General features: G+C 56.2%; 1 protein-coding gene across 1 annotated transcript; it reads right to left on the reverse strand.

Annotated features, from left to right (window-relative positions):
- Nucleotides 1-4: 4 nt before the first annotated feature.
- On the reverse strand, nucleotides 5-24,498 carry LOC131186790 (putative PIP5K1A and PSMD4-like protein). Its single transcript, XM_058160713.1, has 26 exons — nucleotides 24,156-24,498; nucleotides 19,215-19,268; nucleotides 16,565-16,602; nucleotides 15,942-16,031; nucleotides 13,586-13,716; nucleotides 13,354-13,471; nucleotides 13,084-13,236; nucleotides 12,021-12,320; nucleotides 11,211-11,416; nucleotides 10,932-11,015; nucleotides 10,474-10,522; nucleotides 10,232-10,316; nucleotides 9,970-10,101; nucleotides 9,338-9,575; nucleotides 9,186-9,251; nucleotides 8,361-8,445; nucleotides 4,042-4,211; nucleotides 3,678-3,818; nucleotides 2,946-3,060; nucleotides 2,596-2,682; nucleotides 2,270-2,338; nucleotides 1,965-2,180; nucleotides 1,576-1,684; nucleotides 929-1,060; nucleotides 740-807; nucleotides 5-371 (listed from the first exon to the last, which is right to left on the reverse strand). The coding sequence occupies exons 1-26, from the start codon at nucleotides 24,214-24,216 to the stop codon at nucleotides 204-206; spliced, it is 3,165 nt and encodes a 1,054-aa protein (XP_058016696.1). The 5' UTR covers nucleotides 24,217-24,498; the 3' UTR covers nucleotides 5-203.
- Between the last annotated feature and the right edge of the window lie 333 nt (nucleotides 24,499-24,831).

Consider the following 24,831-nt stretch of genomic DNA (forward strand, 5'->3'; position numbering starts at 1 on the left):
GGAGAAAATTTAAGGATTTTATTAACTGTTGAACCAGAAGCAAAATGCGAAAAGGACCCCACCCCTCCCCCGGGACCCCACGTCCCTGCAGACAGACAAGCCCAGAAAGATTATGGAAACCGAACGCTACCAGGCCACACAACCTGGGGAGGTGTGTGGATGGAAGGAGGAGGAGGGACTCGGCCGCCCCCATCCCCCCACACTCATTTCTTGTCTTCCTCCTTTTTCTCCTTGTTCTCCTTGGAGGCCTGGGAGGCCAGGGACCCCATAGCATTGCGGATGGCCTCATTGTTGGGGTCCACCCCTGGCAGGTTTTCCAAAACGCTCTGGAGGAATTCAGGATCCTGCATGACATCATAGTCATCTTCTTCCTGAGGGAGGGGTCAGATGTCACAGTAGACCACAACTGGGTTAATCTGGGATTAGGGAACAGACCACAATGGGAGCCCCTCCACCCCCTCAACCAGGTGTTCTAGGAAAGCTGGGTGGGCAGGAGAGGAGACCAGGCCCAGGGACGCACCATGCAAGAATTTCCCTTTCCTGCATTGCTATCATCGGCGACGTCTCATTTAAAAATAAAAAATTGCTTGGCAAGCTTTCCCCAAGCTGCAACAGAACCTGGGCCAGGGGACATCCCGTCTCATGAGACACCCCCCCCCACCTCCAAGCAGTCTGGAGAGGCTACTGTCTTCAGTGCTGCCCCTTCAAGCCCACCTTCGCGCGCCCCCAAAACTCAAACCTTGGCAGGTTCTGACGTGTCCATATCAGCCGAACTCTCCCCCTCCACCGACTCGCCTTGCCCAAATTCTGGAGAGAGAGAGAGAGAAAGAAAGAAAGAAAAGAGATTGGTGGCAACGTCAGTTTCACTGGTCAAGCTTCTTCAGGCCTGAATCTTGCCCCAGCCTGCCACCCCTTCCTCCCAGCTCACCAGCTCCCTGAAGAGACATCTGCATAGCATAAGCTATCTGCTCCTCTTCGGTCATGGTGCTGAGGTCGGGAAGACCGGCTCGGCCAAAATCCTGCTGCCCGATGGTCATTTTCAACAAAGCATCGTCTGAATCTGAAACATAGAAAAGAGGCGAGTTCACGTTGGCAGGTGGTGGGCTTCAAAGCTGCCCCGAGCGAGGGTTGAACGAGACGATTTCTCAGCTTTCCCAAGGGTCTGCCTGGTGGCATGCAAATGCCCGGCTTTCTTTCCGCATTTTCAAAGATGGCTTTGAAATTAATTCTGTATGCCATCCAGCTAAAGAGAGCCAGTTTTTTTAAAAAAATTATGCAATTCAGAAAGCTAAAATACAAATTCCCCCCAAAAAATTACAAGCAAAAAAGAAACAAACAAAAAAAAAGGACAAAACATTAAGAAAAACATTTGTTAAAAAGGACAAAAGACAAACACACATATTGCCCCTTGGTTGATTACAGGTAAATATAATGCCACAACGTTAGTTTCTCCCGTTTTGAACACATACATGAGTTCAATTCTTGCTTGCTCAGAAAACGAGGAAAGCCAAGGGGCCTCGAAAGAGAGGAAGTGCGTGCTGCCCCCCTCGCCCCGCCGCCAAGCTCTTCTCTTACCATCCCCACCCGTGGCAGGAATGCCAGCCTCGGCAGCAGAGGCGGCAGCCGCCCTGCGAGCCTCTTCCTCCTGCCGCTGCCGCTGCTCTTCCATGGACACTCGGAGAGCCTGGAAGGGCAGGAAAAAAACATCAGCAGCCCCTTCCCCAATGGTGCTGGATGCCCAGGCAGTTTGGGATCCATTTACCAGAATGCTTTACATTATGGGGGGCCCAACCTTGGAAACTTTTAAGACCTGTAGACTTCAACTCCCAGAATTCCCCAGTGGGCAAGTTGGGCAGCCTTGCCTTGCACAATTCATAGTGAACTCAGACATTCAGGGAACTGCAAACCAGCCGGCTTGAAAAGTTGGAATAAGCAGATTTCCAGAGCGCCACGGCCTGCCTTACCAAGGCCAGCTCTGGGTCGGCGCTGGGATCCACGCCGAACTCAAAGTCGCTTGCCCCCAGGCCCAGCATGGCTCCTCCCTCTCCGGCCAAGATGGGGGAGCTGATGAGGGCATCGGCCAAGCTCGGCCCGGGAGGCACCGTCACCAGGTGGGAACCGGTGCCGTCTTTGCCGTTCAGGGTGTTGATAAAAGCCGTCAACTTGTCCGTGTTGGCCTCCTAGAGAGCAGGGAGGGAAGGAGATGTTAGGGGAGATGAGGTCACCCCAAAGACTTGATTTGCAAAGCCAACCTTGGGGGTCCCCTCACCTCTTCTCCAAAGTTGATGATGTCCACGTTCACTTTCTCCTTCTTCAGCCGCTTGGCCAGTTTCACCAGCTGTAAATAAAGGAGGCGTTGGGAGGGCATCCTTCCTTCCATGGGGCAACCTGAACCAAGGACAGGAGCTCCGTTTGGGAAGACTAAGGCTGGATGTTGGGCCCTCTGGATGAATCCCAGCTCTAGGGTGAGGAATGCTGGGACCAGAAATGCTTCAGCAGCGTTTCTGAAGTTTATTCTATTGAAAGTCTCTCTCGGGACTGTGGCATCTACGTTTTTAAAATACGTTGAGGTGTTTTGTCTTTTGTGTCACTCACATCCTTCTCGTTGTCTTCCACCGGGCTCCCAACAAAGGCAATGATGCGCATTTTGTGATTCTTCCCCTGGCGGTGCTTCAGAGCCAGCTGCAAAGGAGGAAGTGTTTTAGGGGAGAGGCTGTAGTCCATTTCCATTCCCCCCCCACTTTTCTGCCCATCTACTAAGCAGAGAGAACACCAGAGTTCTCTGGAAGTTTGCTCAAAGCTTCTCTGAGCAAGCAGAGCTCAAGTCTCATAGATCCCAGCAGGCACAGCCGAGGCAAGAGCCAATGTGGGTGTGCGGGGAATGACTCCATCCAGGCAGAGAGGGAGAGACCTGGGGGTGGGGGGGGGGGAGAGAGGCGGCTTACGTGAGCCACTCGGATGCCGGTGCAGAAGGTGATCCTCCCTCTGGGCTGCACTGAATGCAGCTTGGACAAGATCCGGCCGGTGTCCGGCGTCAGGGTGGTCAGCACTTCACAGTTGCTGCAACACAAACCGGCCAGGGTCAAAAAGCAAAGCCCTCCCTCCCTCCCTCCCAAGAAGGCCCCAGCGAGATCCAGGAAAGGCACGCCAAGCAGGGGGAATATAGGCAGAGGTTAGAGACTCCCAGGGCTGGCAGGGCCCTCACAGAGGTCATCTAATCTGACCCTCTTCCCAGGTGCCGCAACACAAGACAGGCCAGGTTGACAGAGACACGTGTGTGCGTGTGTGTGTATTTGGGACAGACAGGCACGTCAAGCCAAGCGGGGGGGGGGGGGATAAAGGCAGAGGTTAGAGACTCCCAGGGCTGGCAGGGCCCTCACAGAGGTCATCTAATCTGACCCTCTTCCCAGGTGCCGCAACACAAGACAGGCCAGGTTGACAGAGACACGTGTGTGCGTGTGTGTATTTGGGACAGACAGGCACGTCAAGCCAAGCGGGGGGGGGGGGGGATAAAGGCAGAGGTTAGAGACTCCCAGGGCTGGCAAGGCCCCGCACAAAGGTCATCTAGTCCGACCCCCTTCCCAGTTAAGAGTCCCAGGGGGCTACCCCCAGAGGTCATCCAGTCCACCCCCTCAGAGGCCAGGAGGGCCCGAAGCGGGGCGGGGGAAGGGACCCACTTGGCCAGCGTGATGAGCCCCACGTTGTTCTCGGGGTTGGAGCGGGTCTTGGAGTGGCAGACGATGTTGACGGCGTCCTGCTGCGCCTGCAGGCGGGTGGGCAGGAAGTCCCCGTTGCGCATGTACTCGCTGTTGTCCACGCTGCGAATTGGGGGGAGGGGGCTTAGGGGGCACTTGGGGGCCTCGGGAAGCCCCAGAGCCCCCGCGGGCGAGGAAGGCGGCCGTCCTCCTGAGGGAGCCCCTCCTCCCCGCCTCCCTCCCGCCCCCAACCCGCCGCCCCAGACTCCGCCGTGACTCAGGGAAACCCGCTCCCGCCCCTCCGGCCGCTCCTCCACCTCCGGCCCCAGGTGCCCCCGACGCTCACCAGACCATCGTGCTCTCCAGCACCATCGCGGCCCCTTTGCTCGCCCCACCGGCGCCCCCCGACTCTGCTTCCTGCCTCTGTCCCTCCGGCCGACCGGCCGCTGCCCCACCGCCAATCAGCGTCGCTCTTCTTGGCAGGTCAGGGCGCGGGGCATCCCGGGAGGGGTAGTTCTAGCGCCTGCGCGGGAGCTTTCGTGGGCGGAACGCGCAGGCGCAGGTTTTTTCTTTCTCTTTTCCAAGGTGTGTTACATACAGGTTCTCCCGAAATACGTATAAATTGTATAATTTGTATATAGTATAAATATAATTTATAAATTATACATATATGTGTAGGTATAAATATGTATACAAAAATACATATCTATTTACATGCATGCATATATATCCTTATTTGTCCCCTATGACTATCATTAGTGTTGTACCTTATGATTCTTGTATCTTTTATTTTATGTACACTCAGAGCATATGCACCAAAAACAAATTCCTTGTGTGTCCAATTACATTTAGCCAATAAAGAATTCTGTTCTGTTCTGGAGATCGTTTATTTGATATAGGGGGATATCTATCATCCATGTCCCACTCTTCGTTCCCATCTCCTTCCACTTATGGCTGTATGACTGTAACTTTCTTGCTGGTATCCTTATGATTTATATTGATATTGTTTCCCGATTGCTTATTTGTTCTCTATGACTATCATTAAGTGTTGTACCTTAGAATTCTTCACGAACCTATCTTTTCTTTTATGTACACTGAGAGCCTATCCACCAAGACAAATTCCTTGTGTGTCCAATCACACTTGGCCACTAAAATTCTATTCTATTCTATTCTATTCTAAAAATTCTATTCTATTCTTCCTGCTGGCTGGGGCTGATGAGGACTGGAGTTTAGCTAGTCTGGAGGCGCGCCAGTGCGGGGAGCGGCTCGAGCCCAGCCATGCCTGCTCAGGCACGGAAAGAAAGAAAGCCGCTCGCCTCGAAGCGACCGAACGAAAGTGAAGCAGAGCCCGAATGGCGAACTAAAAAGAACAGCAACCCAGTCTCAGTCCAACAGAAAGGAAACTGAGGCGCGTTCCTGCTTTTTATATAGGGCGAGGGGGGGGCTTCGGAAGGGACGCATCTCATTGGTACCCCTGGGAATGGGCGGAGTCACCGAAAAACGGGCTCTCGATTGGTCACTGGCCACGGACCAATGGAGCGGCCTTCAGTGAGGCAGCCACGCGCTATTGGCTAGGAGCCGGACAGCGCCAAGTATAAATAGAGGTCCCATCGGTGGGGTAGAAGCGCAGTTCGCGAGAAGAGGCGAAGGGACTGGCCCTGATGGGAACCCTGCGAACTGACCAGGAGGGCGAGCGTGAAATCACAGGCTCAATACGTGTCCCCTGCAGCCCTTATTGGCTGGACCCAGGGGAAGACTGGGATGCTCAGGTTCTCTTCTCAGGTTCTCAATTGCTCCCAACCTGCCTTCCATGGAGTCAAAAAGAGGGCTGGGAAAATATTTACAGACCCCTCACATCTTGGACATAAAAAGTTTCAATTCCTACCCTCAAAACGACGTTAGGGAGCACTGCACACCAGAACAACTAAACAAAGAAGTTTCTTCCCCTGAATACCATCACTGCTAAACAAATAATTCTATCGGCACTGTCAAGCTATTACTAAATGCATGGTACCCATCTCCTTTTGATTATGACTGTGACTGGCTTTGTTGCTTGTATCCTTATGATTTCCATTGATATTGTTTCCTAATTGCTTATTTGTACCCTATCACTCATTAAGTGTTGTACTTATGATTCTTGATGAAGGTATCTTCTTTTACGTACGCTGAGAGCCTATGCACCAAAGACAAATTCCTTGTGTCCAATCACACTTGGCCAATAAAGAATTCTATTCTTCCCTGTAGGAGACTGCAAAGCCTCATGACCCCTGGAGTGTCGCCCTCCCCAATAAAAGGTGCACATAGTTCTGGCTTGGTGTTCAAATCCACATACTAAAGTCTTTTGAATGTCTAAGGGATGGTGGGGGGAATTATATAATTGGGTGACATGAACTCTTTCCCCCTCACCATGTTCAGGGAATTTGGGCAGAGGGTCTATACATTCTGACCAGGTATGAGAGGGGCCCTTAGGTTAAGGGTCTCCAACTTTGCTCACTTTTAAGACCTGTGGGCTTAAACACCCAGAATTCCTTAGCCATCACTGGCTGGCTAGGGAATTCTGGGAGTTGAAGTCTTAAAAGTGAGCAAAGGTGGAGACCCCGATGGAGACCCCTCATGACACAATGGGGAGGGGCAGGGCAGCACTTCAGATACCCCACTGGGATGTCACACAACCATTTTTTATTTTTTGCTTCCGACCTGCAGTCAGTTCCCACTTCATTCCCCCAAAGTCTCCAATGACCTCGATGGAGTCTGAAAATCGATTTCCCTGGGGGAAGAGACAGGCACCACTACAAACAGACTTGAAATATAAGTTTATAAATTACAAACGTTTGTGGCAGGAAACTTCCAAACCGGTCTAATGTAGACATTTCCTTAACATGTATGTAACAGTTTGGGGAGAGATTCAAAGGCTCAAGTTTAACAAGATCCCCCCCCCCCAAAGGGGGCTCTCAAGGCAGATCCCATATTCACAACCAGCCATGTGATTATATATATATATATTTTGGAGGTGTAACAGATGCACTGCTCCCTTTCAAATTCTTTTCTCAAAAATAGAATTGGCCATTTTATTTACCCTGATCTCACCTTCGTTCAGGGGCTGAGTTGCCCCTTTTCTGCAGCCAACATTCAATGCTAGTCTGTTTCTTGTTAAATGCTTCACAAAAATATCTATAAAACTCACTGGGAACACAACTGTGGTTTTTTCTTTTTCTTTCTTGCTCTCCCTCCAAATATGGGTCGGAAGGAACAAAAATATGTGTTCTCCCTCCCAGACAGTGAGATGTCTCTCTTGACAACGCCCTAAAACCTTTTCTGAACATTCGCCACTTCCAAGAATTCCTCCCGTGGTAGCTGCAGAGGCTTCGCTCGGGCCAGAAAAACGTGCTTGGGGCAAGGAAAGCCACGCTGAGGGTGGCCATCTCCGAATGCAACCCAATGCTCGAAAGGGGTGGGGGAAACACCCCCTCTGTATGTGCAAAAGAATTCAGGGGTGAATTTAGCAATTCTTACAAGTTGCTAAACAATATTAGTCAGAACGGAGGTTGAAGGCAGAGCTAGGAAACCCTGAAGTTTTACAGGCTTCTCAAAAGGGGTTTAATACTGAAATCTCCCATTGCCACAAAGCCAGGAGGTAAAGTTTGGTCCGTCAGTACAATACTAAAAGCCCTGGAAAACTATACTTGGCAGCATTGAGCAAAGCAGCTGCATCTGGACTCCAGCTCCCATCCCTCTGGGCAAGCCTGGCAGGGAGGCCCGGAGGTCACGGGTGGGCTGGTGGAGCCGACCAAACAAGGCCCACAAGTGTCCTGGAGCAGGGAGATGGGTGAGGGGGGGAGATTCTGGACCCACCTTCCACCACAATACAGCACTGAAAAAGGGGCTCCCCCCCCTCCCGATACAGGCCGGCTGAGAGGATCCTGGCCTCAGCCGGCTGTCTTTCAAACAAGCCCCTCCCCCTGCCCCGATATGGCAATGGACGAGAGAAGAAACATCGCTATACTTTAGGAAGCTAAAATTACGAGAGATCGTGTGTCTTTTGCAATCTTCTCCAAGCGGGCGGCATCCGTTTCCACACACCCCAGGAGGAAGCGACTATGGAATGGTCATTTGTGGGGCGTGGGGAGAGGGGCTGGTGCCGGCACTCCTCTGGACGCCCCTCTCCTCTGAAGCCCCCCCAGGCTGGGCCGCTCTGTCCTCTGCCCAGGCTGGAGGGGGCTAGACGCCTTCCATGAGTCCCTGCACCCCGGAGCTGGCTGCCCGAGGGGGGGGTGCGAGTGGGCCCCAGGCTTCTTTCAGTTTGCTCAGTTCAAAGGAGTTTGTGGTATCTGCAGTTCCTAGGGGTGGGGGTGGGGCTGGTCCACCCCCTCCCCCCCACAAAAAGACAGGCCATGCAGAGCGCAGAGAAGATCTTCTGCTCACGTTCCTCCCCCAGGGGGGAAAAAGGAAACCCCCCCAGGGCACTTTCACTGCAAGAAGAAAAAAGGAAGGAAGGAGAATCAGATCTGGGGAGGCTCCAAGCCCGGGGGGGGGGGGGCGGCTTGAGACGGGGTGCTGCCAGTCTCGGTGAGGGCAGGCACCCTTTCCTCTGTGTGCCCCTCCCCAAAACGGTCCCCCAAACGGGGTGGGATGGGGGCTGGGGAGGAGGGAGAGAGAGAGACTCACACAATTGATTTCCGTTTCGGCCAAATCTCCAAGTTGCTGCATCAGCTCAGAAGGCTGCCCTGTGACTGAAGGGCTGGGGGAAGCACTGGGGGGGGGGGGGGAGGAAAGCAGAGGATGAGCAGAGAGGAGGGGGGCACCATTCTTGGACCAAAGTCCTCACACATCCCCGGCACGGCTGCCCAAGAGCCACAGCAGTCAACGGGGTTCGCCTTAAGCTGTCTGGGGCAGGGGTGAGCCAGGGGGAGGCCGAGAAGAGTAGGTGACCCCCCACCCCCACCCCCACCTACACAGAGTGTCCTGGTCCTGTGACACAAACCCCTTGTGCCATCGAGAGGCGCCATCCGAGTGTGCCGGAAAGCTCTTTCCAAGCTGTGGAGAAGGATGTGGTGCCCTTCACGGCCACTCGTGTTCCCTGGATGAGAGCAACCCTCTTTGGCCAGAAGGGCAGGATTGGGGGCTCCCAGGAGCCGCTTCCTTGGCCCCAGGGTGGGGTGGGGGGCTTCCTCGCCCACATCTGCCTAGACTCCGCCTCACCTACTTGAAAGCATCCTGCACTATCTAGCTCCGTAGGCAACTTGTCTGATCTGACAAACTCTCGGCTCTCTGACCTACGTGGAGATTAGGAGACAGACCTTTGGTCAACTGGGGAGGGGGGGGAGTTGTAGGAAAGAGAAGGTCCTCCCCCACCCCGTCCCTTTCCAAGGGCTTCAAAGTTTTCAGAGAACTACGCTGTTCTTGCAAAAGGTCTCCTTCGGTCATCAAAACCAAGATGGACGAGAACGCAGAGGCCCTTTGGGGGTCTCCAATCTCTTCCCCGCCCCTCACCTTTCCAGATGGAAGACAGCCAGGTCCTTGGGGGTGTCCGGTGGGGGCGCTTCTGCCCCCATAGAGCTGAAGGGAGAAAGAGGGGAAGAGCGTGAACGCCAGACCCATCTCCAAACGAGATACCCCCACGAATCAGCCTTCCGAAATCTCACCCAGGGTGGACGAGGCTGTTCTGCCCCCTGGCCGTGCTGTCCAAGCACCCCAATGGCTCCAGGGACTCTCCAGCCCGCTCCCCGCCCTGCTGGGGGACAGCAACTGACCGATTGGCTGGAGAGCTGTGCCCGGGGCTGCCCAGAGAAGAGGTGGACAAGGTGGTCGCCGCCGAGTCGCTGTTGGCCTCTTCAACGGGGGGCGTCTGGGGGAGCAGATCAGGACGCCCCAGCTGGGAACCTGAGAAAGGGTTTGGGGTGGGGGAGAGAAAGGCTGAACAACCCTTCCTGGGTATAGGGGTGGGAAGGCTGGGAAGGGCGATAGAGGGGGTGAGTAATCTCCGGAAGACCTTGTAGAATAGGGTGTCCAACCTTGGCCTCGTTAAGACCGGTGGTGCACTTCAACTCCCAGAATTCCATGCATGACTGGCTGGGGAATTCTGGGAGTTGAAGTCCACTGGCCTTAAAGAGGCCAAGGTTGGACCCCCCTGCTTTAGAAGGGCTCCTGGTTGGGGGGGTGGAAGCTTCCTGTTTGTGCAAAGGGCTGGAAGCGGGGGAGGGGAGAGGGGTTTGAATATGGAGCCTCTCCCCAACTTGGATGACAAGAACAGGGTTGCAGGCAAAGGGCCCCCCACCTGGCTCCATCTCTGCCTCCATCGTGACCTGGACTTTCATCTCGCTTAGCACCTGGGCGGGGGTCCCAGTCTGGCCCGGCCGACGAGGAGGACCCATCCCGGAACGGCTCTTTTTTGAAGGAGAGGATTTTACTTTGGAGAGAAAGACACCAAAATCAGCTGAGAAGTCTTTGGAGGGTCTCTAATGCTAATAATATGGGGGGGGCACGGGAAGGAGACCCCCCACTCCCACCAGACCGACTGGTGGCCCGAAGGGACTCACGCGGAATCTTCTTAAAGACCGCCTGGCACATGAAGCGCTGGAACCTCTCGGCATAAAAACTCGGCCGGTGAACCGAGACCGTATCCTGCAGGAAAGTGGGCGAAAGTCACCCCCAAAAGAAATCTGGGGTACGGGGAGTGGGTGGAGGGGACAGAGGATCTCTGCCTTCCCTCCCCCTCCAGACCTCTGTTTTCTCCCACTTGCTGCGTCCAAAGACCGAAGTGGCCATTTCGGCTGCTTACCCCGTCGTGAACCAGGGCTTTCCAGGAGTGCTCCAGCTTCTTCATGAACCTGGAGAGATCGGAAGGAAGGAAGGAGGGAGGGAAGAGAAGGTCACTTTGAAAACCAGGCTGGGAGGGGGGTTGGATCTGCCCCCCCACTGCCCATCTGGGCTGCTCTCCTCCCGCTGGGATCTGCTTCTGGAGGCTGATCTGGCTCTCCTCCGTTCCAGCCTCCCACGGCTTCCCTGCCACCATTATTCACTTCCGCCCTCTTTTTGCCAGCAGCCACGGAGCCTCTGAGTAGGCTGGGCAGGGAGGGCAGTTGCACCGGGGCTGCTTCCTGCCGGCTGGGAGAGGGAAAGAAACCTCCGGGGGGAGGGGGGGCTCCTGGCTTCCTCCATCAGGGAGGCAGGTGGCCCATTTGCCAGGCTGGCATCCTGCAGGGCCCCAACCGAGGGGAGAAGGCCAGGGTGCTTCACCTGTAGGACTGCAGCACATCAATGATCCCCACGTACAGAAGCAGCCTCTCCCCCTTGGCGTTTCGGGCTGGGATGCCTCCCATCCTGCAGGAGAGAGGAAACGGAGGCATGGGATGGGTGGGTGGCTCAGACTGGAGCTAGTGCTGACTGGAAGACCACCCCCCACCCACACAGGATACCACATCCCTCCTCCGAGACCCCGTGGCTTTGCTCGCAAACTGGCGCAGGGCCTTGTCTAAGTGGGCCTCCCCAGCCTCCCTTCTCTGCCGCTGCACTTACTGGTCGTCCGTCTCGATGGTGCCCCCCCGCCGGGCCTCCCCCTGGATGGCCTCCATGGCCGTGGAGTAGAGGGCCCTCTGGCCGGCCGGCCGCCGTGTGTCTGCCAGGGAGGCCCCGTCGGCTACCGCCCGTTCCCGTTGGGCCAGATCCAGGTTATGAACGGCCACCAGCAGACTGTAATCCATGATCTTGAAGCTCTGAAGGACCTGGGTGAGGGGGGGGGGAACAGAAGAGAAAAGGAAGCCCCCAAATTAAGCCACAAGGCCACGATCCTGCCAGGTCCGGTCCGGACTCCCTGTGCTCCCTTTTCCCACCCCCTGGAGCAGCAATGTCACAGCTCAGGTGAGTGGAGAATGAAAGGCAGACTTTGTCCCAGGAAGTTATAAAAGGCCTTTATGCAAACTGACCCTGAAGAACCCCAGGAGGCCTCTTCCTCAAGGAGGCCCAGGGCCCGGCTGGAGAAGCCGCCCTGAACCCCCCTTCCCAAAACAGCCCCCTGCCTCTCAACCCAGCCCGGCCTGCGGGCCCCATCTCAAGACCCCCTTGGTTTCACACACACCCCACTCGTGAAAGTGGATTCATTCATTCCTGGTTTTCCCTTCTCTCCTTGCTAGAGCCAAGATTGCTTTGAGAGGCCCCCAGCCTCAAAATAAAGAAGAAACGGACCCCTCCTGGCTTCAAAATTTGGGGATGGGAGCCCATCTCGCCCATCCTCTCCTGCAAACCCCCAAATGAGGACAACTCGGATCCTTGGAGACCCCCCCCCAAACTGGCTGGCCAGCCAGACCCCCAGGCGGCTGCCCCACCTACCAGGCAGTCCCTCTGCAGGGTCTTGCACAGGGCGCTGTACATGTCGGCGTCCAGGAAGAGCCCGTCGGGGATGTCCTGCAGGAAGTCCAGGTCCTTGTAGGTGGGGAAGACCTTCTCGCGCTCCTTCTGCGACGCCCGGCGCTTGTAGGTGGAGCCCTTCAGGTCGTACTTCTGGTGCATGCGCACCGAGCGGGGGAGCAGGTTGTTCATCACTACGATGCGGATGTTCTTCCCGCCCGCCTGGACGCAGTAGAGGCCGTAGAACTTGGGCAGCAGCGTCCGGGGGTTCTGGTTCAGGTTCTGGGGGGGAGGGGAGGGAGAGAGGGGGGTCCTTAAGGCGAAGGGCAGGGACCACCACCAGGGACAGGAGGTTGCAGGCTGGAGTGCAAAGAAGGGGAAGGGGGCTCGTGGTGCAAGCAGGTGACCCTCCTCCACCTTCAGCATGCTGCCTGGCCCCACAGGTAGTCCTCGACCTACAACTGTCCATCCGGCAATGGTTCCAAGTCACGACGGCACTGAAAAAAGGGACTGATGACCGTTTTTCACACTTATGACCATTGTGAGGTTACGCGAGCAAAATCCAGACGCCTGGCAACTGGTTCACATTTATGACAACGGTCACGTGATCCCTTCTGGCGACCTTCTGGCAAGTCCACGGGGAAGCCAGATTCGCTTAACGGCCGTGTTACTAGCTTTCTGACGGCCGCGATTCCCTGTGGCAAGGAAGGCGGCAAGACGGGGCAAAACTCATTTAACAAATATCTCACTTAGCAACATTGATTTGGGGCTGAATTGCAGTCGTAAGTCAAGGACTCCCTGTACAGTTCCTCAGTCAGTTTTTCCTGATAGCTTATACGACACCGTTCAAGGCACCGGAGCCCTTTCCTCCTCCTGCCACAAAGGCTGACCGAGGAGGGTGGAGGAGGAGCCTCGGGGGTCCTGGCTCCAGGGGGCAAGGCAAGGGAGAGGGAGGGAGGGAGGGTCTCCCGGGACTGGTTCCCCCCCCCCCGTCCTCCATCCCAAGGAAGGCCGCTCAGCCTGGGCTGCCTCCCCTCCAGCTCACCATGTAGTATCCCGGCAGCAGCTTCTGCAGAAACTCAGCTTCCTTGTGCTGGACGGTCTTGATGATGAATTCGTCGTCGCTGGAGACGTAGAAGATGGAGCCGCTGGCGCCGGAGTTGGAGAGCTCAATGAGGGGCTCGCTGCAGAGGGAACACTGTCGGGGGGGGGGGAACGACACGGACAGAAGGATCAGTGCTTTGACCCTCTCCTCCTCCCCTCCTCCAAAGCTGCTTCCATCCAAGCCAAGGGCCTCCCCGTGAAGCCCACTCACCAAGTAGTCGTCTGGCCGGATGCCAAAAAGCTCCCGGAAGTAGCGGAAGGCCACGGGGGCGTAAGTCTTGAAGCGGAAGTCGTTGTAGTGGTGGGCCGGGGTCAGGTTGCTGCCTTCGCTGCAGGGAGAGAGGGGAGGGGCCGGGGTCAGCATCCCCCGTCGGGAGGGGAGGGCGGAGGAAGCCTCCCAGCCTGGCTGCGGCTGACCTGGGGGTGGGCAGGTGGCGGCTCACCCGGGGAAGAAGATGCTCTCCACCACGTAGAAATCCTGCATCAGGACGTCCCGCTCCGGCTTGGTGCTGAGGCTGCCCACCGTGTGGGTGATGCCCAGCTGGATGGCACCTTTGAGAGCCGAGGAAGTCGTCTAGAAGAGGGAGGGGGAAAAAAAAAGAGCTGATTTCAAGGGGGGAAAAAACAACCCTCGTCTTTTTGCACCCCAAACGTTTCCCGGCTCACTTGGAGTTTGCTGAGCAAGCGAGTTTAGGCCGTTCCTGCTGCCAAATCAGCATTTTACCATAACTTTTGAGCCGGGTTATTCCTTGGAGAAACTCTTGAAAGGGGGGGGGGCAGGGGCTGCACATTCAATCCCAGGTTCCCCATAGCTGGAGAAACACCTTTTGGGAGCTCACAGGCAGGAAACGACTGTCACGGAATCCAGCCCGTTTCCGCCAGACTGCACCCACCCAAGGAAGCTCCGCAGACCTGCCGTCCGCCTGGAGCCCACCTGAACCTTAAACACCCCCCCCCCACCTGCCCTCTTCATTAATCTGGGAGCCCTTTTAATTTGGCCAGGCCTGATAAGTCCGGTGTTTGGGGCTGAACGGAGGAGAGGAGAAACTTGATGGCTGATTTTCGGATGAAGGAAACCCCTCACTGCCCCCATAAGGAGGAGGGGGGGGGGAAACTGGCCTGCCTCAAGTGTCTTTAAGTCTCTCCTGAGAACTGACGGGGCTTCACCTGCGGGAGCCTCCCGTAAATCACAGGGCTGTTTACGTCAAAGGCAAAGGCGGGGCGCCTTCTCTGCCTGGAAATTCCCCTGGCTGCTTTTGCTTCCTGATTCCCCTCCTGGCAGCCCGAAACAGGGATCTCCCACTCGATCTCTTGGGGGGACGGGATGGCCAGTCCACCACCCAAGCCCTGAACGGTGGACCTTTCCGCTTGTTTCTTGGGAAGATCAGAGACCTTCATGCCCCTGGAAAGCTCCCAATCGGGGCTTCTTCTCCCCTCTAAGGATGCCAGGGAGGTGCCTCTTTCTCTGCCTGCCAGGGGCAGGGCTGCTGCTAACTTCTGGGGCCACCCTTGGCTCTCTTAGAAGTAAAACCAGGTGAGCCAGGGGGTCTCCAGGTGAGCTATGGATGCCCGGATGCCTCCTGGGAGGGCAGAGGGCTGGAGGGGCCAGGGACCCGGTGGCACGCGGAGGGGACTTGTGCCAAGCTACAGGCGCCGTGTGCCAAAACGGATCACTTCACAGCCTGGAGGGCAGCTAAGCCAGGGGGAGCTTAGAGAGGGCTTCCTCGCCACCCACACTGCCTCAATCTTGGGGACCAGGCTCCGGAGAAGCATCCAACAGCCACCCACCAAAGGGATGAGGAACCCCAGGAGAAAGAGGGCTGCCCCTCCCATCCCCACCCCGTGTCAGGGACACCCTTCAGGAGGGTGGACAGAAGTGATGCACAACAAGGCACTGGAGGCCAAGAAGCTGCCACAAAAGGTTGGAAGGAAGGAAGGAAGGAAGGAAGGAAGGGAGGGAGGGAGGGAGGGAGGGAGGGAGGAAGGGGAAGGGAGGGAGGAAAGGAAGGAAGGATAGGAAGGGAGGGAGGAGTGAAATTTCTTGTGTAAACTTTCAAATTCCACCAACTGTTGCTTGGTTTGCTGTACACAGAAACAAACCAGGGGAGGAAAGGCCTCCTCCAATCTCCCCTGGGTATTTCCCCCCACCCACAGCAACCACTATCCTCAGGGTCCCCAAGTACCCATCACCTCCACAATCTCAGGCGTATCTCTGGGCACAGCAAGGCGGCCACTTACGGATAAAGGCGGCTTCCGAAAGGACCCATCCCGGCTAATATCCATTTCAGAGTCCACTGGAACATGCCGGCCCAGATCCAAGCCCCCTTGGATCCAGGGAGCGTCAGCACAACCCCCGTGCGGAGGAGAGGAGGAAGTTATGCATGCTCCAGAGAGCACCTCTGCATCTTTTTTGGGGGGGAAAGAGACCCTTCAAGGGAATCCCAGATCGCTCTGCTGCCACCGTCTTCAATAGTCCAAAGCACCGAAAGGACGAAAGAAACCGTCCTCCCCCCCCCCTCGATCCACGAGAGAGATCCTGAGCAGCAGCAGTGACCGACCAACTGAGAGGCCTTCAAATCTCCTGGATCTGCTCTGCCTGAATCTGCCAGTAGAAACCTGTCTCCGAAACCGCACCTGGGCCTTTTATGCCGAGCGCGAGTGGGGTGACTCAGAGGCTGGGGAATGCGAGGAGGAGGAGGCGGGCAGGCAGGCGGGCCCGGGAGAAGAAGGGGAGGAGAGAGGAATTCAGAGGCGGCGGCAGCAGCCTGGCACCAACAACCCACCGACCGACCTGCCTACCTTCTTGTAGGTGGTCTCTCCGCTGGAATCCACGCTCCGGTGGCCTTTCTTGATGGTCTGCGAGGACCCGTGCCCGGAGGAGCCTGGCACCTGGGGGCAGAAGAGGAGAAAGGCCCCAGGGTTTCCAATCCTCCCGCTGGCAGAGTGGAACAAGCCCCCCAAAATCGGGGCACCTCTCCCCACTCAGGTGGGGGCAGCACCAGACCATCAGCGGTGGGGGGGGGGGGAGAATAAGACTATGTGCACACACAGCTTCGGTGTGCCTGGGACAAGGCCAGCGCGGCCCCACCTGAAGGCCGGGAGGCCCTGCACTTGGAAGGCCCCCTGAGAGGCCTGAAGCTGGAGAGCAGGCGGCCCCTGCCTTTATGGGGAAGGGGACAGGGCTCGGCTCAGCAGCCCCTTCCCTCCTTATTTCCCAAGCTTCTCCACAGGGGCAGGAAGGTCTTCCTCCACGTTTACAACAGGGTGCAAAGTCAGAAGTTTGCAGTCACTGCCTTGTGATCCCAGGCTGCTCCCTTCACCCTCCCCACCGAACAATGAGTGGTAGCCGCTTTCGGCACCAGCCCCCCCCCCCCCCCGGGTTCTGTTGTTTTTTTAAAAAACCCAACTGAATGGAAACTCACCTCCAAGGACTTTTTGAAGGTCCCGGCTGAGGGCGCCCCTGGAAGGGAAAAGGGGAGGGGGTGAGACCCCTGGCAGGCAACCAAGAGGAAGGCAGAGATTAAGCTGACCCCGGTCAATGTCCCTGCAGGAATAACTGGCCCAAGGGGGTGGGTGGGTGGGTGGGCGGGGGATTTGCAATGAATCAAACCCAAAGGGTCTTCTGCTCAGCCTGGCAGGTGCTTTTGCTCACTTCTGCCTTGCAGGGAGGTGTGGGGGGGAGAACCTGCAAGGCTGCCCCTCCATCTTCCCCACCCCCTGCACCTAGCGGCTCTCCCTGGCTTGTGGCCTGACGTATCCAGGTGCCACCGCAGAGGGATTCTCCAAATCCCACCCATTTTCTGTCAAGGGAGCCACCCACGTCATTCGGGGCTGAGTCACCCAGATGCCAAGGGCTCAGCGCCTGGGGCCAAGGGGTGGACCCAGCCTCGGGGAAACTCCAGCTGCCTGCAATCTATCCGAACAGCTCTGCGATAGGCCCCCAGGAAGGCCTGCAGGCAGCGGCCGGCTCTCCACTGCTAGCAACCCCAGGTGCCTTTGGCTGAGGGGGAGAAACGCCAGCCCCACAAGCCTTGCACTTCGGCCAGGACTTCCCCCCCCCCCTGCTCTGGGAAACACACCCCACCCGGGTGGGGCTGGGCACTGAAAGCGGCCCCTCCTTCACTCGGCCCCCTGTTAAAGGGCACCCCTTAAAGCAGTCATGGCTAACCTTTGTGCCATCGCGTGCCAAAAGCGGGGGGTGGAGGTTTGCGTGTGTGTGGGCCCACACCCATAATATGCACCCTGCCACCATGCATGTGCGTGCACTTCCCCTGCTTTTGCCATGCAATGGCCCGGCGGGCCCTTTTTTTGCTCTCTCCAGCCTCCAGAGCCTATCTAGGAGCCTGGGGAGAGCAAGAAACGGGCCTTCCCCAGGCCCTCCGGAGGCAGGAAACAGCCTGTTTCCCTACTTCTGGTGGGCCCAGAAGGCTTGAAAATCAGCTGGCTCGCGTGCCCACCAATATGACTCCACGTGCCACCTGTGCACACGTGCCATATGTTTGCCATCACAGCCTTAGAGGAAGGGTCTCCAAATTTGGTCACTTTAAAGAGTTGTGGAATTCTGGGAGTTGAAGTCCACAAGCCTTAAAGTAGCCAAGGTTGGAGACCCGTCCTCTAAGGGGTGCCCTTTGGCAGAGGGGGCCAGGGGAACAGCGCCCTCTAGTGGGCCAAGGCAGCCACGGCAGTGCTGTGAGCCCAGCGGGCACTGAAGGAGAAGGAGGTGGTTAAGGCGTCACTGCATCAGCCCGCCGAACGCAGGCTTTTCCCTGGGGCTGCGGGCCAAAGCTTGGCTCAGCGAAGAGATCAAGACTGGTCCTTAGGAGGGGCTGGAGGGGAGAGCGCCAGCTTCATTTTCCAGCCTTCATTAGGCTGGTTGAGAAAATGCAGGATCTGTCAAAAGTTGGCGGCTGTAACAATTTGAATAAACAATGATGGTTCGGTTTCCAATTCTCCTGTCGTGGCTCTCTCTGCTTTGGGAAATTTGCAAAAGCCACTGAATAGTCACTTGCTTGCTTGCCTGCCAGGCAGGGAGCAGGTGAGTTTGGGGTCCTGCCCTGAGCAGATGGGCTTGATGATCTCAAGGGCCCCTCGGCTCTGAACCCTGGACTTTTGACAGTCAGGTTCCACACAAAGGAGTTGCAGGACATCTTCACCAGGTATGTGGCTTTGCTCTGGATTTGCTCTTCCTTTGTGTCCGGAATTCAGTCCGCAGCCACTTGTGGGGAAGGGAGGGAGGGAGGCTGGTGGGGGGCACTGTACAGGCCCTGGGGGGGGCAGGGGAGAGTGGGCTTCACCCTTGGTGCTGCAGCACGTGGGGGAAATATTTAGCAGAGGGGACCCCCCCCTTCATCCCCATTTTCTCTCAGGCATCTGGGTCAGACGCCTCCTGTCTCAACACACTCTGCAGAGACCTTGTTCTCTGCCGCTTCCAGTTTGACCGGGAGACACCCTGGCCAGGCCCAGCCCCATGGAGCTCCAGCCCCCAAGCGGGAAGACGTGCTGCAAAGCAGGCGAAGCTTGGCCAAACCATGCGCTGAACTTGCAAAAGCTCTAAAGGAGAGAAGACGGCGGTGTTGCCAGCACCACGTCTGCAGCAAGATTAGCCCCGTTTGATGCGGGGGGGGGGGGGGGAAACCCCAGGTTAGTTCACATTTTTCTGTCGCGGTTGATTCCACAGCTCTAGCAAGCTTGCGCTGGGAAGAGGCCAGCAAGGCTAAATCCTGGGGAAAAGAGATTTCATTGTCAACGCTCTGAAGACGACTTTGGCCTTGAGGCCTCCAGCTTTCCATCTCTAAAAGTGGGGTATGTTTCCCCAAGGAGTGACCCGCCAAGCATTTCTGAGATCACCCCCAGACCCTGCCAGGGAGTTAACCCAGAAGGGGCCCGAGTGCGAGGCCGGGGATTCTTTAAGACCAGAAGGGAGGAGGAAGCGAAGCAGCTGCTTCATGTCAAACCAGCCCTGCCTGGGGGGCAAAAATGCCAGTGCATCACCCGGTCACTTCCACACCACCACGGCAGGCAATGACGGGCCAGGCGGATTAGCGGAAGGTCATGCTCAGGCCATGGTTTTACCCATACATCTACGTCTTCGAGAGGGCATCACGGAGCAGCAGAGGAAGCTAAAGGCTGGCAAAGAGGAGAGAAAGAGAAAGAGAGAGAGAGAGAGAGAGAGAAAAGAGGAAGCAATAGAAATTTTCCGGAAGGAAAGAGTGCTTGCTCAGCAGATAGTCGGGATCACGAAGAACTGAAGTTCAGTTGGAGAGGAAGGGAAGGAAGGCTGTCCATGAAAACCACCACAAAGGGTGGTGTCAGTTGTGGGTTCACCTACAAGTAGGAAACACCGCCCCTCCCACACGTCTCTTCCCCCTCCCTTCCTTCTGCATCTCCCCAGGAACAAAACAGCGCAAGAGCTCAGAAGTCCTCGCTTGTTTTCTTGCAAGCATTTCATGACCCAACTAGGTCACAACATCAGTGCTAGAAGAAGCATTTGCCGCCAACCCCACCAGCACTGATGATGTGACCTAGTTTGGATCATGAAACGTCTGCAAGAACGAAGCTCAGAGGGCACCAAGGACCCATCAACGTCATCATCAACGTCCTCCTTCTCTCCACAAACCCCCTTCCCTTCCAGCACTGATGGCATCACCTAGTTGGGTCGTGAAACGTCTGTAAGATCACCATCAAACTCGGAGCGTATCACTTCAACCCTGAGCTACAAACATTCTCCTTTACTGAGGCCGGGAAGCTCACCAGAGACTGACTTTCTGTCACCTGCCCATCTAATCCTCCCCATCCTCCATCGTGCCCGCAACGCCCTGGTTTGAATATCTCCCTGTGATGAAAACCTGGCAATCCCGGTTCTGGCACCGCCGGGCTCGCCTGCCGACACGCCCTCCCTGAGAGGAGCAGCTTTTCCGCTCGCTCGGCGAAAGGGCTGCCGACTCCCGTCTTTATTACAGGCCGCAGACCGGCATCATGAAAAGGGCTGTTTTCGCCCTTTTGGGAAGCCACCTTTGAACCGCTGCTCCTAATTAAAACACATCTCCGGGGCAGAGCATCCGGAACAGCGGCTGAGATTTCCAGAGAAGGAAACTCTGGGTCAGAACTGGCCTCCTCCCATGCTGACAGCACAGATTTCGAGCGGCTTCCCCCTGAAGTCTGAAAAGGCTGGACGCTTCTGAAGAAGACGCAGAGAAAGGAGCTGGCTTGGAGGTGCAGCTTTCCCATGCTGGGAGGAACAAAAAAAAATTTCCCCCCCTCTTTTTTTGTAAAGTCAGCTCTGCTGCTTTTGACCTCTGCCTGTTTGGCTAACCCCATTTGGGAGACCTGTTTGAATTCCTCAATAGGACAACACCTCCCTCTGTGCAAAGCAGGGTCTGATCTGCCCCCCTCCCCCATTACAAGGCCTGGAATGGCTCCTGCTTCATACACATTGGAGCCTTGGGCTCAAGAATGGGGGAAACGAGTCATCTTAAAAAAGAGAAATGAGAACTGCCCTCAGATAAGCCCTTTAATCTCCCTGGGATGAGGAGCAGCCTCCTAAGGGTGGCCCCTCCCTCCCCCCCTCCCTACTTCCTTCCTTCCCTAGGCTAAGGCTGAATTTCCTCACTGAGACTGTAAAGGAATATTAGAAGATAACCACTCCAGGATGCTGGAGCTACATCCGAGCCACTTGAGACCCAAAAGAAAGAGAACGGAAACACGGAAACACGTCTTGCATGTTCCACTGGTTAAAGGAGGAACAGGCAGCTTGCAAGGAAGGGAGAAGTCAGAATCACATTAACCGGGAAAGGCAAAGAGACCATCCAGAGCAGAGGCGACCAGGAAATGTTGCAAAAGATGGGGGGGGGGCTTTAGCAGACATCCTGATGAGTTTCGGACCACACAGTTCGGAATCCAAAACGCTTCCGCGCAAAAGCTTCCAGGAAACGGCATTAAAAGGGAAGGTGGATGGCACTGGGTCCATCCAACAGGCGGTTTATTGACATCTGGATCCCACAAGGTTGCAACACTCAAGCTTGCAAAAATTAAAATCGGAGGGAGAAAAAAAGGGGCTAGAATCAGCCCTCATTCCAAAGAGCAGAACTGCTGCAGGAAGAATCAATGCCTATTTTTAAAAGGCAACGCCTAAAATAGCTTATTTCCCAACTGAAGATTTTGGCTGTCCTCAAGGAAAGCAACGGTAAGGAAGGAGGCGGTTGAATAGCAGAGTATCTCCCGAAAAAAGAAAGGGGGCCCTTAGAGGCCGATGGCCATAAACTAATCTCTCTCCTAACATGTTTGGCCGGAAAGGAAACCACCTGGTGTTAAGACAGTGGAAAATAGCAACCTACACAGAAGAATCAATCAAGATATTTGTCTGGCAAAGACATCACAGCATTTCCCATTTTCCATGGCACGGTCAGGATTTTATTGTTTGGTACAAGTAGGAGACATGTGAGAGAATCAGAGCAATGACAGAAACGCCTTTCCAATTAACGCATTCTTCTTTTTTAAAAAGGCTGCTGCCTTGCTGAGTCAGGAAAACCCAGGCTAACATCTGCTTTCTTATCTGGTCTCTCCGGCCGGGGATGAAGGGAGTGGAAGCACAACTGATGAATTCATGAATTCGGAGGAATTTTGGGCTTTATTTCAGCTCTACGGTCCGAATTAGCCGGAAGAGAGCTTGAAGCCATCAGTGGTATCGATCGAGGCGTTGGCAGCCCTTGGACCAACTTTTCAATGCTCAAAATGAGCCAGCAGATATTCGGAAGGAAATAAAGAGAGGCAGCCACAGATACAGAGACACTGGGGAGACAACGGGGGGGGGGAGCTGCTCTAGCCCCCCCCAAAGCTTCCCCCCCCCACAGACACACCTTGTGACTCAGGACAAGCTTGGGGGAGGCAGTTCGCCCCCCTCCCCTCGGGTGGCCTTCGGGTGGGGTGGGGGTCCATGAGTGGCCACGGCTGGGTGGGATCCTGCCAGCCCATCCGGGAGGCGGAAGGTGGGCGAGGAGAGGCAGGAGGGCTCCCCCCCCGAAGAGCCCCTCCCGGGGGGGGGCCGCCCTCGTCGCCATGGCAACAGCGGCCCTGCAGAAAGAGGATCCGCCCCCTTCATTTGCCCTCCTCCTCCCCGAGGGCTCCCATTGGGGTCTTGATGGTCCCTCTTGCAGGGGGCTCTGCTTCCTGCCCCAATCGCCCCTTGAAGAAGGAGGATCCTAGCGCCCCTCCCCAACGGCCCCTCCCCCTCCCTACTTCCTTCCTTCCCTAGGCTAAGGCTGAATTTCCTCACTGAGACTGTAAAGGAATATTAGAAGATAACCACTCCAGGATGCTGGAGCTACATCCGAGCCACTTGAGACCCAAAAGAAAGAGAACGGAAACACGGAAACACGTCTTGCATGTTCCACTGGTTAAAGGAGGAACAGGCAGCTTGCAAGGAAGGGAGAAGTCAGAATCACATTAACCGGGAAAGGCAAAGAGACCATCCAGAGCAGAGGCGACCAGGAAATGTTGCAAAAGATGGGGGGGGGGCTTTAGCAGACATCCTGATGAGTTTCGGACCACACAGTTCGAATCCAAAACGCTTCCGCGCAAAAAGCTTCCAGGAAACGGCATTAAAAGGGAAGGTGGATGGCACTGGGTCCATCCAACAGGCGGTTTATTGACATCTGGATCCCACAAGGTTGCAACACTCAAGCTTGCAAAAATTAAAATCGGAGGGAGAAAAAAAGGGGCTAGAATCAGCCCTCATTCCAAAGAGCAGAACTGCTGCAGGAAGAATCAATGCCTATTTTTAAAAGGCAACGCCTAAAATAGCTTATTTCCCAACTGAAGATTTTGGCTGTCCTCAAGGAAAGCAACGGTAAGGAAGGAGGCGGTTGAATAGCAGAGTATCTCCCGAAAAAAGAAAGGGGGCCCTTAGAGGCCGATGGCCATAAACTAATCTCTCTCCTAACATGTTTGGCCGGAAAGGAAACCACCTGGTGTTAAGACAGTGGAAAATAGCAACCTACACAGAAGAATCAATCAAGATATTTGTCTGGCAAAGACATCACAGCATTTCCCATTTTCCATGGCACGGTCAGGATTTTATTGTTTGGTACAAGTAGGAGACATGTGAGAGAATCAGAGCAATGACAGAAACGCCTTTCCAATTAACGCATTCTTCTTTTTTAAAAAGGCTGCTGCCTTGCTGAGTCAGGAAAACCCAGGCTAACATCTGCTTTCTTATCTGGTCTCTCCGGCCGGGGATGAAGGGAGTGGGAAGCACAACTGATGAATTCATGAATTCGGAGGAATTTTGGGCTTTATTTCAGCTCTACGGTCCGAATTAGCCGGAAGAGAGCTTGAAGCCATCAGTGGTATCGATCGAGGCGTTGGCAGCCCTTGGACCAACTTTTCAATGCTCAAAATGAGCCAGCAGATATTCGGAAGGAAATAAAGAGAGGCAGCCACAGATACAGAGACACTGGGGAGACAACGGGGGGGGGGAGCTGCTCTAGCCCCCCCCAAAGCTTCCCCCCCCCACAGACACACCTTGTGACTCAGGACAAGCTTGGGGGAGGCAGTTCGCCCCCCTCCCCTCGGGTGGCCTTCGGGTGGGGTGGGGGTCCATGAGTGGCCACGGCTGGGTGGGATCCTGCCAGCCCATCCGGGAGGCGGAAGGTGGGCGAGGGGAGGCAGGAGGCTCCCCGAAGAGCCCCTCCGGGGGCCGCCTCGTCGCCATGGCAACAGCGGCCGTGGAGAAAGAGGATCCGCCCCCCCCTTCATTTGCCCTCCTCCCTCCCCCCCCCGAGGGCTCCCATTGGGGCTCTTGATGGTCCCTCCTGCAGGGGGGGCTCTGGTTCCCTGGCCCAATCCTTGAAGAAGGAGGATCCCTAGCGCCCCTCCCCAACGGCCCCTCCCACATTCCCACCTTCGCCCCTCATTTCACCGTTGCCCCTTGCCCTGCCCCCTTCTTCCGGTCCCCCAGACTCAACGGGGCTCCCTCCGCCCACCGCCCCGCCTCACGAGGTCCCCGGGGACCCTTACCCGTGGCGGCTCCGCTGCTGCTGCTGCTGCTCCCCCCGGACTCGGGCCCGGCCGACGCCATTTTAGCGCTTCTCCCGCCGCAGCGCCTCCGTCCCCGGCTTTTCCGCTCGCCTCCCCCCGCGGCGCCCCCTTGGTCTCGCCCGCCCCGCTCCGGCCGCCGCTGTGGGCCGTGCCACGCTCGCCTCCGGAGGGGTGGCCACGCCTCCTCCCGGTCGCTCTCTGGAAGCGCCTCCTCCCCCCGGCTTCCTGGAATCGGCCCGCCCGGCAGGCGTCGGGAGAAACCACTTTCCGCCGGCGACGTGGGGGGAGAAAGAGAAGCAGAGGCAGCGCCTCCTTGTTTATCCTAACGGAAAACTGACCGTCAGGAAAGGGGCAGGGACATCGGTGCCGCGCAGCCGCAGAAGAGAAAACAGAGGATCGTGGCTGCCCGCGTCAACGTTGCAGTGGGAGGGGCAGGCCTGCGTGGTCCTGACGTCGGAGGCACGCCCGTCGCCAAGGCAACGCCACCAACGTTGGGCGCCCGCCTCCAAACGTCACGAGCCGGGCGAGAGTGACGTCAAGCCTTAGAATGATTTATTTGCAGACTCTGCAATAAATTCGTTTTATTCCCTCTTTGGGGTAACCCCTCCCCTCCCCCCCCCAAGGCTGAAATGCAATATATAAATTGTCCCCTAAA

Source organism: Ahaetulla prasina, chromosome 17, assembly GCF_028640845.1.
Source record: "Ahaetulla prasina isolate Xishuangbanna chromosome 17, ASM2864084v1, whole genome shotgun sequence".
Taxonomy (NCBI): domain Eukaryota; kingdom Metazoa; phylum Chordata; class Lepidosauria; order Squamata; family Colubridae; genus Ahaetulla; species Ahaetulla prasina.

What these genes read in the sequence shown, in the direction of transcription:
- LOC131186790 (XM_058160713.1), bottom strand. Translation starts at nt 24,216, where the DNA reads ATGGCGTCGGCCGGGCCCGAGTCCGGGGGGAGCAGCAGCAGCAGCAGC. An exon ending in TCATCAACTTTGGAGAAGAG is followed by an intron (nt 2,181 to 2,269) that starts GTGAGGGGACCC and finishes CCTGCTCTCTAG; the next exon opens with GAGGCCAACACGGACAAGTT. An exon ending in TCCTGCCACGGGTGGGGATG is followed by an intron (nt 1,061 to 1,575) that starts GTAAGAGAAGAG and finishes TCTATGTTTCAG; the next exon opens with ATTCAGACGATGCTTTGTTG.